Source organism: Mustelus asterias, chromosome 13 (genome assembly GCF_964213995.1).
Source record: "Mustelus asterias chromosome 13, sMusAst1.hap1.1, whole genome shotgun sequence".
Lineage (NCBI taxonomy): Eukaryota > Metazoa > Chordata > Chondrichthyes > Carcharhiniformes > Triakidae > Mustelus > Mustelus asterias.
In genome coordinates this window covers 38,169,316-38,183,880 of record NC_135813.1, presented here as the reverse complement: position 1 = coordinate 38,183,880, position 14,565 = coordinate 38,169,316, and the positions used below count along the sequence as shown (strand labels likewise).

The 14,565-nt window shown below is 45.5% G+C and overlaps 1 protein-coding gene across 1 annotated transcript in view; it reads left to right on the top strand.

Annotated features, from left to right (window-relative positions):
* brinp1 (bone morphogenetic protein/retinoic acid inducible neural-specific 1) overlaps positions 1-14,082 on the top strand; it is a 400,353-nt gene extending 386,271 nt beyond the window's left edge. The window contains exon 8 of the mRNA XM_078227598.1: positions 10,150-14,082. Within this exon, the coding sequence (XP_078083724.1) occupies positions 10,150-11,290 (1,141 nt within the window). The 3' untranslated portion in view covers positions 11,291-14,082. The remainder of the gene's footprint in view (positions 1-10,149) is intronic.
* The last annotated feature ends 483 nt before the right edge of the window (positions 14,083-14,565 follow it).

Sequence of the window (14,565 nt, the reverse complement as noted above, 5' to 3'; positions counted from 1 at the left end):
AGTGGGGTGTTACTTAAATGGAGAACAGCTGAAGAATTCTGAGCTGCAGTGAGATCGAGGTATTCTAGGGCATGAAGCACAAAAAGTTAGTATGCAAGTACAGTACATTATATAGAAGGCATATGGAATGCTATCCTTTATTGCAAGAGGAATTGAACATAAAAGTTAAGATGTTATTCTTCAGTTAAACAGAGAATTGGTGATATCACATCTCAAATATTGTGTGGAATTTTGGTCTCCTTATTTAAAAAGAATGTAACTGCATTGGAGGTGGCTCAGAGGTGGTTTACCAGATTTTGAGACTTGGAATCAGTGTGTTATCTTGTGATCAAAGGTAGTCAGACTGGGCTTGTTTTTGCTGGAGTTTAGAAGAGTGAGGGGTGACTTGATTGAAGTGTATAAGATTCAAAATGGTCTTGACAAGGTGAATGTGGAAATAATGTTTCATCTTATGGGTGACTCCAGAGTTTGATTTGGAAATGTCAGTGTTGGACTGAGGTGGGCACATTAAGAAGTCTCACAGCACCAGGTTAAAGTCCAACAGGTTTATTTGGAATCACGAGCTTTCGAAGCGCTGCTCCTTCATCAGGTATGTAGGTGACTTCAGAAGTATAGACATTATTTTAAAATTAGGGGCCACTCTTTTAAGACAGAGATAAGGAGGCATTGTCCTTACTCTGAGGTTTCTGTGACTGTGGCACTCTGCCTCAGAAGGTAGTGGAGGTGGTGTCATTGAATATTTTTAAGAAGGATGTAGATGGATTGTTGTTAGAGAAGGAAATCAAAATGTATTGGGAGTAGATGCAGAATGTGGAATTCCAAACACAAACACATCAGCCATAATCTAATTGAATGACAGAGCAGGCTCGAGGGGCTGAATGGCCTACTCCTGCTACTGTTTTGTATATTCTCAAAGAATCCTAAAGTGCAGTAGGAGGCCATTCAGCCCATCAAGCTTGCACTGACCCTCTGACAGAGCATCCCACCCAGCCACTATCCCCATGACCCTATGTGTTCACTTCGCTAATCCTCCTAAACTACACATCTTGGGACACTAAGGGGCAATGTAGCATGGTCAACCCATCTGACCTGCACATCTTTTGGCTGTGGGAGGAAACTGGAGCACCTGGAGGAAACCCACGCAGACATGGGAAGAATGTGCAAACTCCACGCAGACCATCACCCAACATCGGAATTGAACCAAATTTACCAAAATTTGGTAATTTACCAAAATTCGCTGGACTCTGGGGTAGTTCCCGCAGATTGGAAAACAGCAAATGTGATGCCACTGCTTAAAAAATGAGGTAGACAAAAGGCAGGTAACTATAAGCTGGTTAGCTTAACTTCTGCAGTAGGGAAAATGCTTGAAGCTATCATCAAGGAAAAAATTGCAAGACATCTGGATATAAATTGTCCCATTGGTATGATGCAGCATGGGTTCATGAAGGGCAGGTCATGTTTGACTAATTTGGTGGAATTCTTTGAGAACATTACATGTGCAGTGGACAATGGGGAACCTGTGGATGTGGTGTATCTGGATTTCCAGAAGGCATTTGACAAAGTGCCGCACTAAAGACTGCTACATAAGATAAAGGTGCACAGTGTTATGGGTAATGTGTTAGCATGGATAGAGGATTGGTTAACTAACAGAAAGAAAAGAGTGGGGGTAAATGGGTGTTTTTCTGGTTGGCGATCAGTGACTAGTGGTGTGCCTCAGGGATCAGTGTTGGGACCGCAATTGTTTACGATTTACATCGATGATTTGGAGTTGGGGACCAAGTGTAGTGTGTCAAAATTCGCAGATAACACTAAGATGGGTGGAAGAGCGAAGTGTGCAGAGGACACTGAAAGTCTCTGAAAGTGAGTGGGCGAGGGTCTGGCAGATGGAGTACAATATTGGTAAATGTGAGGTCGTCCATTTTGGTAGGAATAACAGCAAAATGGACTATTATTTAAATGGTAAAAAATTGTAGCATGCTGCTGTGCAGAGGGACCTGGGTGTCCTTGTGCAGAAATCTCAAGGAGTTGGTTTGCAGGTGCAGCAGGTAATTAAGAAGGCAAATGGAATTTTGTTCTTCATTGCTAGAGGGATGGAGTTTAAAAACAGCGAGATTGTGTTGCAGCTGTATAAGGTGCTATTGAGGCCACACCTGGAGTACTGTGTACAGTTTTGGTCTCCTTACTTGAGAAAGGATATACTGGCACTGGAGGGGGTGCAGAGGAGATTCACTAGGTTGATTCCGGAGTTGAGAGGGTTGGCCTATGAGGAGAGACTGAGTAGACTGGGGCTATACTCATTGGAATTCAGAAGAATGAGGGGAGATCTTATGGAAACATATAAGATTATGAAGGGAATAGATAAGATAGAAGCAGGGAAGTTGTTTCCACTGGCGGGTAAAACTAGAACTAGGGGGCATAGCCTCAAAATAAGGGTAAGCAGATTTAGGACTGAGTTGAGGAGGAGCTTTTTCACACAAAGGGTTGTGAATCTGTGGAATTTCCTGCCCAGTGAAGCAGTTGAGGCAACCTCATTGAATGTTTTTAAGGCAAGGATAGATACATTTTTGAACAGTAAAGGAATGAAGGGTTATGGTGAGCAGGCGGGTAAGTGGAACTGAGTCCACAAAAAGATCAGCCATGATCTTATTGAATGACGGAGCAGGCTCGAGGGGCCAGATGGCCTACTCTTGCTCCTAGTTCTTATGTTCTTATGAACCCAGGCCACTGGGCAGCCCTGATATATGATTGCAGCAGTTGTCCATAAAAAGGTGTTTTGATTGTGAATTCCTCCTTTATAAACAGCAGCCTATTCCTTATCCCGTCAGCTTTGGTGTGGTCTAATTGTTATTAATTCCCCACAGCAAACTCAAGATAGGGTAAACTTGGACACACTCAAACACAGGAGGACGGTCACAATGTAGCCTCAGTTTCACTCAAATATTAAAAGGAGGTTGAGAGAAATAAATACTTACATTATTGCAAAGACCAGAGAATTAAAAAAAATACTGCTTCACATGAGTGCAGAGTCCAGAATCAAAGTCCAATATTTAATCTTCCACAGAGGTTGACAGGCTTAAAGCTAATGCTGGATAATGCACTTTCCCATTGAAATGAATCCTGTGATGACAGATGCACATAAACATTATTAAGTCTTGTAGGCACTGGTACAGAAGTTCAGAGGTTTCAATAGAAAGAGTGTAGATAGGGACCCAGGCATTCATCTAGCATAAGCCTTGTTCTGAGCTGCTGCTTGCCAGATGGAAGATGGCAGACTGATTGGTAGTATAGCAAGATGGTGTAACTTGCTCTGCCAGCTAGGAGGTCATGTGACTCCCACCTCTCCACTTTGGCTTTGACAAAGGACGTATCTTTCTTTGGCTGGGTTCATGAGATTGTTAATGTTTCAACTATTAAGAATCTGAAAGGATGTTCCAGAGTCCTTTGTCCTAGCTGACTAGGAGTCTCCCCTGGCCAGGCCTGGTTTATGAAATGTAGGTGACCTTTGTATAATTCCCTTCATGGTCATTAGCATGTCTTCAGAGATAACGAGGCACACATTTCTTTGATATTGCTGGATTAGCTCCTATTGTCAAGAGTTACAGGCAGACATGGCCTCACCCTTTTCAAAGTCTTTTTCCAGTCTTTAAAAAATTATGAAGTACCCATATTGATATATATAATAAAAAAAATAGTGTGGGGTCTTAGCTGTGTTACATCTACAAATAGCTGGAGCCCGAGCACTGATCCGAGCATTTAGGATGGAGATGAGGAGACATTTCTTCGCCCAAAGAGTGGTGAGCTTGTGGAATTCATTACCACAGGAAGTAGTTGATAGAAATCATAGAATCCTACAGTGCAGAAAGAGGCCATTGGGCTCATCGAGTCTGCACCGACCACAATCCCACCCAGGCCCGACCCCCATATCCCTACATATTTACCCGCTAATCCCTCTAACCTACACATCTCTAGACACTAAGGGGCAATTTTAGCATGGCCAATCAAGCTAACCCACACATCTTTGGACTGTGGGAGGAAACCCGAGCACCCGGTGGAAACCCACTCAGACACAAGGAGAATGTGCAAACTCCACACAGACAGTGACCCAAGCCGGGAATCGAACCCAGGTCCCTGGAGCTGTGAAGCAGCAGTGCTAACCACTGTGCTACCATGCCGTCCCATGATTAATGCCAAAACATTTAATGTTTCAAGAAGCGGTTAGATATAGCACTTGGGGTGAATGGGATCAAAGGTTCTGGGGAAAAAGCAGGATTAGGTTACTGAGTTGGACGATCAGCCATGATCGTGATGAATGGCAGAGCCGGCTCGAAGGGCCAAATGGCCTCTTCCTGCACCTATCTTCTATGTTTCTATGATCCTTTCTGTACCACACTAGTCATAGCCTGCCAGTCTGAGAATGACCCATTTATTCCTACTCTCTGTCTTCTGTTCATGAACCAATTCTCAATCCATGCCAGTATATTACTCCCAATCCAATGTGCTTCAGTTTTGTTTACGAACCTCTGATGTGGGATTTTATCGAAAGTCTTCTGATTATCCAAACAAACCACCGGTACTATTTTACCTTTACATATGCTGGTAGTTACATACTCAGAAAACTCCAGCACTTTGTCAAACATAATTGTCCTTTCATAAGTCGATGCTGACTGTGTCCAGTCTTACTATTTTCTAAGTGTCCAGTTATAACATTCTTTATAATAGATTGTAACATTATCCATCCTACTCATGACAGGCTAACACGTCTGTAGTTCCCAATTTTCTCTCTCACTGCATTCCTAAACAGTGGGGTTACATTGGCTACCTTCCAATCTGCAGGAACCATTCTAGGATCTACAGAATTTTAGAAGGTGGTCACGAACGCATCCACCATCTCCATCTCCAGATAGAGATCATCAGGTCTAGGGGATTTACCAACTTTCAATCCCATTAATTTCTCTACTACTACATTTTTACTAACATTCATAACCTTATTTGGCAAATGAATCCCAGATTTCCAGTACCTATGTAATGGGGAAAAATGTTTACTAATTCCACTCCTAAATGACGTAACCCCAAGGGCAGCATGGTGGCGTAGTGGTTAGCATTGCTGACTCACAGCCCCAGGCATCTGGATTCAATTCCGGCCTCAGGTTACTGTCTATGTGAAGTTTGCACCTTCTTCCCGTGTATGTGTGGGTTTTCTCCGGCTGCTCCGGTTTCCTCTCTCACTCCAAAGATGTGCAGGTTAGCAGGGTTGACCATACTAAATTGCCCCTTAGTGTTGGGGGATTGACTGAGTGGGGTTACAGGGATAAGGCCTGGGTGGGATTGTTGTCAGTGTAAACTCGATGGACCGAATGGCCTCCTTCTGCACTGTAGGGTATAATGATGCTCTGAATTTGAAGCTTCCATGTCCCTGTTTTTGCATTTCCCCACCAGAGGAAACAGTTTTCCTCATTGGATGCCTTGACCATTTTAAATGCCTCAATTAAACCCCCCTCAATCATTTAAACTCCAGAGTCTTCTTTCTCAATGAATACTCAGCATCAACTTCTAAAAGTTTTCGTGTTCATAGAAATCATAGAAACCCTACAGTACAGAAAGAGGCCATTCGGCCCATCGAGTCTGCACTGACCACAATCCCACCCAGGCCCTACCCCCATATCCCTACATATTTTACCCACTAATCCCTCTAATCTACACATCCCAGGACACTAAGGGCAATTTTAGCATGGCCAATCAACCTAACCCGCACATCTTTGGACTGTGGGAGGAAACCGGAGCACCCGGAGGAAACCCACGCAGACACAAGGAGAATGTGCAAACTCCACACAGACAGTGACCCAAGCCAGGAATCGAACCCAGGTCCCTGGAGCTGTGGAGCAGCAGTGCTAACCACTGTGCTACCGTGCCGCCCGTGTTTGTGAGCATCAGCAAAGTACGTGATCATACTAGACCGAGAGAGCCCATGAGGTCAAATAAACTGCTCTACTCACTTGACGAGGCGCACACAAGGTAATCGCCTTTTTGAGGAGATGCCGGAGGCTCACGAGTCATTACAAAGCCTCTTAATTTCCAGTCTAGAGTCAGGCGGGAAGGAGAAAGAAATGGCTATGGGTGAGCAGAGAAATGTAAAGAGAATGGCTGATGGGAAATAACTTAAGTAAGACAACTTTATTAAAAAAGCAAGCGTGTGTAATCAAAATCGCATTAATAGGTTTGCTGCTGTTACATGATTGATTGATCCTGTTAAAACACAGGCAGGATTTTTGGAGGAAATTGCTCACTGTTCTTTTGCTAATATTTTATCTGCTATTAGCACGATCTCAGGCCAGTGAAGAAGAAGAAGTGGTTCATTAATTCAGGAGTTTTGGTGTAAATCACATTAGGCGATACAAACCAATGTAAGAACATAAAAACCTGCTTTGCCATTCAATATAATCATGACTGACTTTCTGGGCAGGATTTTATGGCCTTGCTCGAGCCATAACGGACATTTCCGTTGTCCGCCCCTCACCGGCTCCGATTCCGTGGTGGGCAAGGCAGTAGAATTCCGGCATCTATCCCTACTCCATAACAGAATATAATAACATCATTGCCTTTCCCCAGTGCGATAGGCTGAGATTTGCCTGAATTGAGTAGTGTTTTGAAGGTGGGAACATCAAACTGTGAGATCTATTACCAGAATAATACTTTGGATACTAGACAGATTTTGTGGCTTTATGTCACTTACTTACTGTAAGAACATTGGAACAGTATCAAGCCATTCAGCCCGTCGAACCTGCTTCACCATTTAATTGTATGATGGCTGATCCGCACCTTAACTCATAGAATCATAGAAACCCTACAGTGCAGAAGGAGGCCATTCGGCCCATCGAGTCTACAGCAACAACAATCCCACCTCGGCCCTATCCCCATAACCCCACAAATTTACCCCGCTAATCCCTCTAACCTATGCATCCCAGGACACCAAGGGGCAATTTAACATGGCCAATGCACCTAACCTGCACATCTTTGGATTGTGGGAGGAAACTCCATCTACCTGCTTTGGTTCGATACGCCTAAATGTCCTTGGCTAATAAAAATTAATCGTTCACAGTTTTAAAAATGTTAAATTCACCCATCACCCTTTGTGTGAAGGAATCTTTTTTACCATTAGCCCCTGAACAGCTCACCCTTACTTTCTAATGTTCTTCCCCACGAGAGGAAGTATGAAATCTTCGTTCACCTTCAACAGCTCAAATATACCGCTTTTTAACCACTTATACTTCAGGGAATAGTAAATGCAGCCATTTTGCACAATTTAGCCTTTCTGGCCCCAGCATCAGTCATCAGAATCTGCTTTTCCCTCCCTGCTAAGGGCAGTGTGTCTTTTCCGAGGTGTTGTACCCAGAACAGAGTAGCATGGTGCCACAGTGGTTAGCACTGCTGCCTCACAGCGCCAGTGACCTGGGTTCAATTCTGGCCTTGGGTCACTGTATGTGTGGAGTTTGCACGTTCTCCCAGTATCTGCGTGGGTTTCCTCCGGGTTCTCCGGTTTCCTCCCACAGTCCAGAGATGTGCATAGGTTGATTGGCCATACTAAATTGACCTTAGTGTCAGGGGGATTATCAGCATAAATATGTGGGATTATGGGATTAGGGCCTGAGTGGGATTGTGGTTGGTGCAGACTCGATGGGTTGAATGGCCTCCTTTTGCACTGTAGGGAATCTATGATTCTATGAACTGAACACAGTATTCCCAATTTGGCCTAATCTCGCCTTATACAACTTTAGCACAGCTGCCACCTGTTTGTACACCAGCACACTTGAGATGGTGGCTATGTGAGGTGAAAATACTGTCCTATGAATGAGGTTGAGTTAAATCAATGGTGTATGATCCCCAGACCTCGTGATTCGTGGCATGGTTTGAATTGCTTCTGGTGTGCTACCATTAATTAGATTAATCCATCCTCTGTGCAAGAGTAGTTACCTTGCTTCAGCCACTGGAAGTGATAAGGTCATAAGATATAGGAACAGAATTAGGCCATTCAGTCCATCGAGTCTGCTCTGCCATTCAATCATGGCTGATATGATTCTCATCCCCATTCTCCTGCCTTCTCCCCATTACCCTTGGTCCCCTTATTGATCAAGAACTTATCAATCTCTGTCTTAAAGAAATCAATGACTTGGCCTGTCTGTCTGTGGCACTGACTTCCACAGATTCACTGCCCTCTGGCTAAAGGAATTCCTCCTCATCACAGTTGTAAAGGAGCGTCCCTTCATTCTGAGGTTGTGCCCTCGAGTTCTAATCTCTCCCACTAGTGGAAACATCCTCTCCATGTCCACCCTATCTAGGCCTCTCAGTATTCTGTAAGTTTTGATTAGATTCCCCCTCATCCTTCTAAATTCCATCGAGTATAGGCCCAGACTCCTCAACCGCTCCTCATATGAGAAACCCTTCATTCCTGGGATCATTCTTGTGAACCAAGTCTGGGCAAGATTCTTCCCTCAGCGTTTCTCTTGCTGGCGGGAGGCAATATGCCCTTCACTGGCGGCGGAATCTTCCCTTCCCACCGCTGTTAATGGGAATTGCCTTCGAAGCCACCCCACACCACTGGAAAACCCGCGGCAGGGGGTGCACTGCCAGCAGGACCAGAGAATCGGCTGGAGAATTCCAGTCCATGTCTTTCAATGTGTATGTGCAGCATATACATGCCAACAATTAAAACTCAGAACAAAAGATAGTGGAAAAGAACAGCTCAAACAAGCAAAAGGCAAAGGGGCAATGATTCAGGTGAAGACTCTCGGGGGTTTACCCCTGAATTGTTGACGTGGCTTTTCGCTGTAATGTCCTGGGGTGTAAATACCCAGGCCGGAATGTTACCACTGTTCACGCCGGTGGGATTTTCCCATCCTGCTGCAGTAAACGGAGATTTGGCTGAGTGCTAAATCCTCCAACCATGCTGCAGTGGGAACGTGGCGTGAACCGTCGGTAAGATCACACCCTCTATTTTCTTATGTTCAGATTTACAATAGCCCTAGTTTTTTAAAAATACCATCATTGTCCCACGCAAATTGTTGCCCTTCCCTAGTTTCACACACAAGACTTTGGTAGACCTTCTTCTGGACCCGCTGCAAATACTTGTGGTGAAAGTGCTCCCACGTGATAGGGATTCCAGGATTTTCATATCATGGGAAGAATGGAGATGTATATCAAGTCAGGATAGTATATGCCTTGGAAATGATGATGTCCCTGCAATATTGCTGCCCTTTACCTTCTCATTAATAAGGGGTTTGGGAGTTGACAGGTGCTGGTTGCCTTACCACCTCCTTTCAAGGGAACTCAATTTATAAGTTTGTGAGATATAGGAACAAAATTAGGGCATTTGGCCCATCGAGTCTGCTTCGCCATTCGACCATGGCTGATATGCTCCTCATCTCCATTTTCCTGTCTTCTCCCCAAATCCTTTCAACCCATTACCAACTAAAAATCTGTCTAACTCCTCCTTAAGTTTACTCACTGTCCCAACGTCCACCACACTTTGGGGTAGCGAATTCCACAGATTCACAACCCTTTGGGAGAAGTAGTTTCTCCTCAACTCTGTTTTAAATTTGCTACCTCTTATCCTAAGACCTCTCGTCCTAGAATGCCCCACAAGAGGAAGCATCTGCTTCACGTCTACTTTATCCATACCTTTTATCATCTTGTATACCTCAATTTGATCTCGCCTCATTCTTCTAAATTCCAGGGAATATAGGCCTAAACTGTTCAATCTCCCTTCACACGACAAACCCCTAATCTCTGGAATCAATCTGGTGGACCTCCTCTGAACTGCCTCCAATGCCACTACATCTTGCCTCAAATAAGAGGGCCAAAACTGTGCACAATACTCCAGGGGCGGCCTCACCAATGCCCTGTATAGTTGCAACAATACTTCCTGACCTTTATATTCTATTCCTTTAGCTATAAATGCCAATATTCCATTCACTTTCTTTATTATCTGCTGTACCTGCTTGCTAGTTTTCTGCGACTCATGAACGAGGACACCCAGATCCCTCTGCACCGGAGCACCTCGAAGTCTCTCCCTATTTAGATAGTAAGTCGCCTTCCCATTTTTCCGACCAAAATGCCTGATCCTGATTAACGTGCCTGTTTGCTTTTTGTTTGCAGGTCAGTCCACCAGTGGCTGAACCGAGTGCAGTCCTTCCTGTACTGCAGTGAAAACGGCTACTGGGGCACCTTCCTGGAGAGCCAGAAGAGCTGTGTGTGCCATACGGTGGCCAACGTGTGCCAGCGGACCATCCCCTGCAACATCGGAAGCAACAGCAGCTGCGCCATGTGCAGCCTGGCCAACATCTCCCTGTGCGGCTCTTGCAACCGAGGCTTCAAGCTGTACCGGGGCCGCTGCGAGCCGCAGAACGTGGACTCGGAGCGCAGCGAGCAGTTTGTCAGCTTCGAGACGGAGCTGGACTTCCACGACCTGGAGCTCAATTACCTCCTGGCGAAAAAGGACTCCCGCTTGTCCATCCAGACCATGTTCATCAGCAACGAGATTCGCCTTGACACCTTTTTTGACCCTCGATGGCGGAAGCGGATGTCGCTGACCCTCAAAAGCAACAAGAACCGTGTGGATTTTATCCACATGGTGGTGGGGCTGTCCATGAAAATCTGTCAGATGAGGAACAGCAGCCTGGACCCGGTGTTTTTTGTTTACATTAACCCCTTCAGTGGCAGCCACTCGGAGGGCTGGAATACGCCAATCGGCGAGCACGGTTACCCCACCTGGGAGAAAACGAGACTGCACGACTCGCCCTGCTACAACTGGACCTTGCTGCTGGGCAACAGGTGGAAGACAGTCTTCGAGACTGTGCACGTCTACCTGCGCAGCCGCGCCAAGCTCCCGGCCTCCCTGCGCAACGAGACGGCCCAGGGCCCCGTGGACCTCTCGGACCCCAACAAGCGGCAGATCTACATCAAGATCTCGGACGTGCAGGTGTACGGCTACAGCCTGCGCTTCAACACCGACCTGCTACGCAGCGCGGTCCAGCAGGTCAACCAGTCGTACGCGCAGGGGACGCAGTTCCACTCCTCGTCCTCTGTCATGCTGCTGCTCCTGGACATCCGGGAGCGCATTAACCGGTTGGCCCCCCCAGTGGCTGCGGGCAAGGCGCCCCTGGACCTCTTCTCCTGTATGCTGAAGCACCGCCTGAAGCTCAACAGCAGCGAGGTCATGCGTGTCAACCACGCCCTGGACATGTACAACTCGGAGATTCTAAAGCAGGCGGATCTGCTGACAACAAAACTTTGTTGACATTTTCCCACGGGATTTGTAAGATGTACAGTTGCAAAAAAAAAACAGAAGCAAACACACACACACCATGGAGCAGTTTCTTGATGAAGCACGAGGAATCCACGGGGACTCACCAGATCGATTTGTCCAAGCATGTTTCTTATCTCTTCAGACGAGGACACCTTTTTGTTTTTGTTCCCACTTTTAAGCAAGGGGAGAGAGGCCTTTGAGGACCCGCAAAGCGGTCAGGAGTACTCATTGTGAACTACTGCCATTCCGATATCTTGTTAACCATGTCCTTATGATTTCCACAGGTGCACATGCTAGCTGGTACCTAGCGTGCCTTTGTACAGAAAATCTAACAGAAAAATGAGTTCCACTGGGGCAAATAAGGCATTTTCGAAACAAAATTAAGGAATATTGAGATGTTAAGTATGAGCACACGTGGAGATGTATGTTGGGAAGCTAAGAGGTTTTTGAGGTGGGTGGGAGTTAGGCAAGATTAGGAGCAAATTCATCGAGTCTATTGGCCTTGTTCAGCAGGCACAGTAGGTCCTTTACAGCAGCATTTGGACCCAGGGAGTACCACAACATAGCACCAAATATTTGTTATACTCCATTTGGTTGAACAATTGCCTCCTACCAGGGGCTGTTCGCGAGCATCTAATTAATTAAATACCCGCAACAAATTCATAATCAAAGGATTCCCAGTGGGTTTGTCAGAAAAGATGGGAACAGGGAGTTGAATTTTGCAGCCAGGAAAACATGGTGGCGAATGTTAGCCTTCCCATCAGACATTTAGATCAAGAATCAAGCTCTGCCTCCAATCGTATTGACTCAGCATTGGTTAACGATCAAACGCTCGGCAATTCAGCAAAAACCTAATTGGAAAAGCTGAAGAGGGGGCCACAGGTCAGCTGGTAAATTGAGAGATAAGGATTCATAACTTGACAAGTGTTTACCCCTCACTGTTTGATTAATGGTTTACAGATGTTTGAGGGCCCTCACTGCCTTTAATAATTCGACGTGAATGCCGTTCTCTTCACCATCAGTACAAAGTGCTTGGAAGGAGCTGATGATGTTTTACTTCCTCTCAATAAAAAGAGAAAATGATAAAAATGCAGAGTGGACCAGGCAGCATTTAAAAATAAAAGACTGGTCAGCATTAGGGCAGCATGGTGGCACAGTGATTAGCACTGCTGCCTCACAATGCCAGGGACCTGGGTTCAATTCTGGCCTTGGCTGACTGTCTGTGTGGAGTTTGGACATTCGAGATACTCAATTTTACTGTCAGAAACTGATTAACATGTCCACCACTTTCTTGTTTTTTTACACTTTAGGTTTCCAATATTGATTCTATTTTCATTCAGTTATTTCGTTTCTAACCATTTTTTGTAACTTTTGCGATCCTCCTGCCTCCTGAGGGGATCTTATTTGTGGCTGTAGTCAGCTCGAATCTTTCTGTCACTTCTACAGTAGCAGTCTGTGTGGAGTTTGCACATTCTCCCTGTGTCTGCATGGGTTTCCTCCGGGTGCTCCGGTTTCCTCCCACATTCCAAAGATGTGCGGGTTAGGTGGACTGACCATGCTAAATTGCCCCTTAGTGTCAGGGGGGGCTAGCTAGGGTAAATGCATGGGGTTTGGCCCTGGGTGGGACTGTGGTCAGTGTAGACTCGATGGGCCAATTCTGCACTGTAGGATTCTATGAGGAGTTCTGTGCTTGTTTTTGTTTTTTTGTTTTTCTTCCATTTGGGGTACCTCTTTGGTCATGGAGCCTCAGGAATGATGAACCTTGTCACTTGCGTGAGTGTCGGATTCCAGTTTCCAGGCAGTTTTGGGCTGGGAGAAAATGATGGTCCAAGTGAAGCAGCCAATTATTTATTTACCGTCCCACCTCCCCTCTCTCCCCAACAGATGACCTACTGTGGAAATGTAAAACAGTTAACACCAAATGCGTTGTGAAATTGCCATTGATAGGATTAGATTTGAGGTGTTTCTATTATTCTCGGGCCTGATGCGCAACAGAGAATGATCCCATATCTTATCCTGTTTATTTGATTTATTATTGTCACATGTATTGGGATACAGTGAAAAGTATTGCTTCTTGCGCGCTATCCAGACAAAGCATACCGTATATAGAGTACATAGGGGAGAAGGAAAGGAGAGGATGCAGAATGTAGCGTTGCAGTTACGAATAGAGTGTAGTGAAAGATCAGCTTGATATATGGTAGGCCCATTCAAAAGTCAGGGAAGAAGCTTGTCGGTTGGTACGTGTTCTCAGACTTTTGTATCTTTGGCTCAACAGAAGAGGGTGGAAGAGAATATGTCCAGGGTGCGTGGGGTCCTTGATTATGCTGGCTGCTTTCCCAAGGCAGTGGGAAGTGCAGACAGAGTCAATGGATGGGAGGCTGCTTTGAGTGATGGACTGGACTTTGTAGTTTAATGCAGTCTTGATCAGAGCAGGAGCCATACCAAGCTGTCATCCATCTGTGCCCATGGGCTTTACATTGGGAAAATAACCAATTGATGAAGTGCAGTGTCAGTGCTGGCCTTGGCATTGTTTCTGCGTGTTGGCCATCCTCACCTTGTTGTCGGGAGAATAACTCATTGTAAATAATGAGCAGCCACCACTGATGCACAGACTCTGGCATCTGTTTCCCATTTTCATTATTAACCATCACTTATGTTCATAATTCTACCAATCCTTTTGAAACTATTTAATGAAAAAGCATACTTTGTGAAGATTGTTGTGGTGAATGATTTATTTATCATGTTCTTTAAGAAATATAAGAAAAGTAAAAGCTGAACATCTGTTTATGTAACACTAGTTCCCATTCTTTTTTGGTGAATAAATGTCCTCACTGTTCGCCACCCCTCCAGTCTTTGAACAATACTGCTCATGTTTCCCCAACAGAGTCCGGTTACCTCAGATGTCAAAGTCACCCTCTCTACGCCAGGTTCAAGCACTGATTCGCAGTGTTCGAATGCACGCCTGCGCCCTGCGCATTTGGCCGGAGGTGTTTCAGGTTTGCGACCGCCATGCATTATTGGAAAGGCATGATGTTCGCGAGGTCGGGAAAGGCGTCGCCTTGGTTGTTCTGTTTTCTTTCCTTGACCTCCGATCCCTGGTCCTGGATGGGAAAGCCCCGTCCTTCATGCCATTTGGGTGAACTGTTGGTGAGGTGACTGGAATCCCCTGCCCCGCAACCAGGTCCCCCTGCAATGAGACTCAGTGCCTTTGGTCATGTAAATAATGTTAATCACTACTTTCCTATTTCCCACTCCATATTGGGATC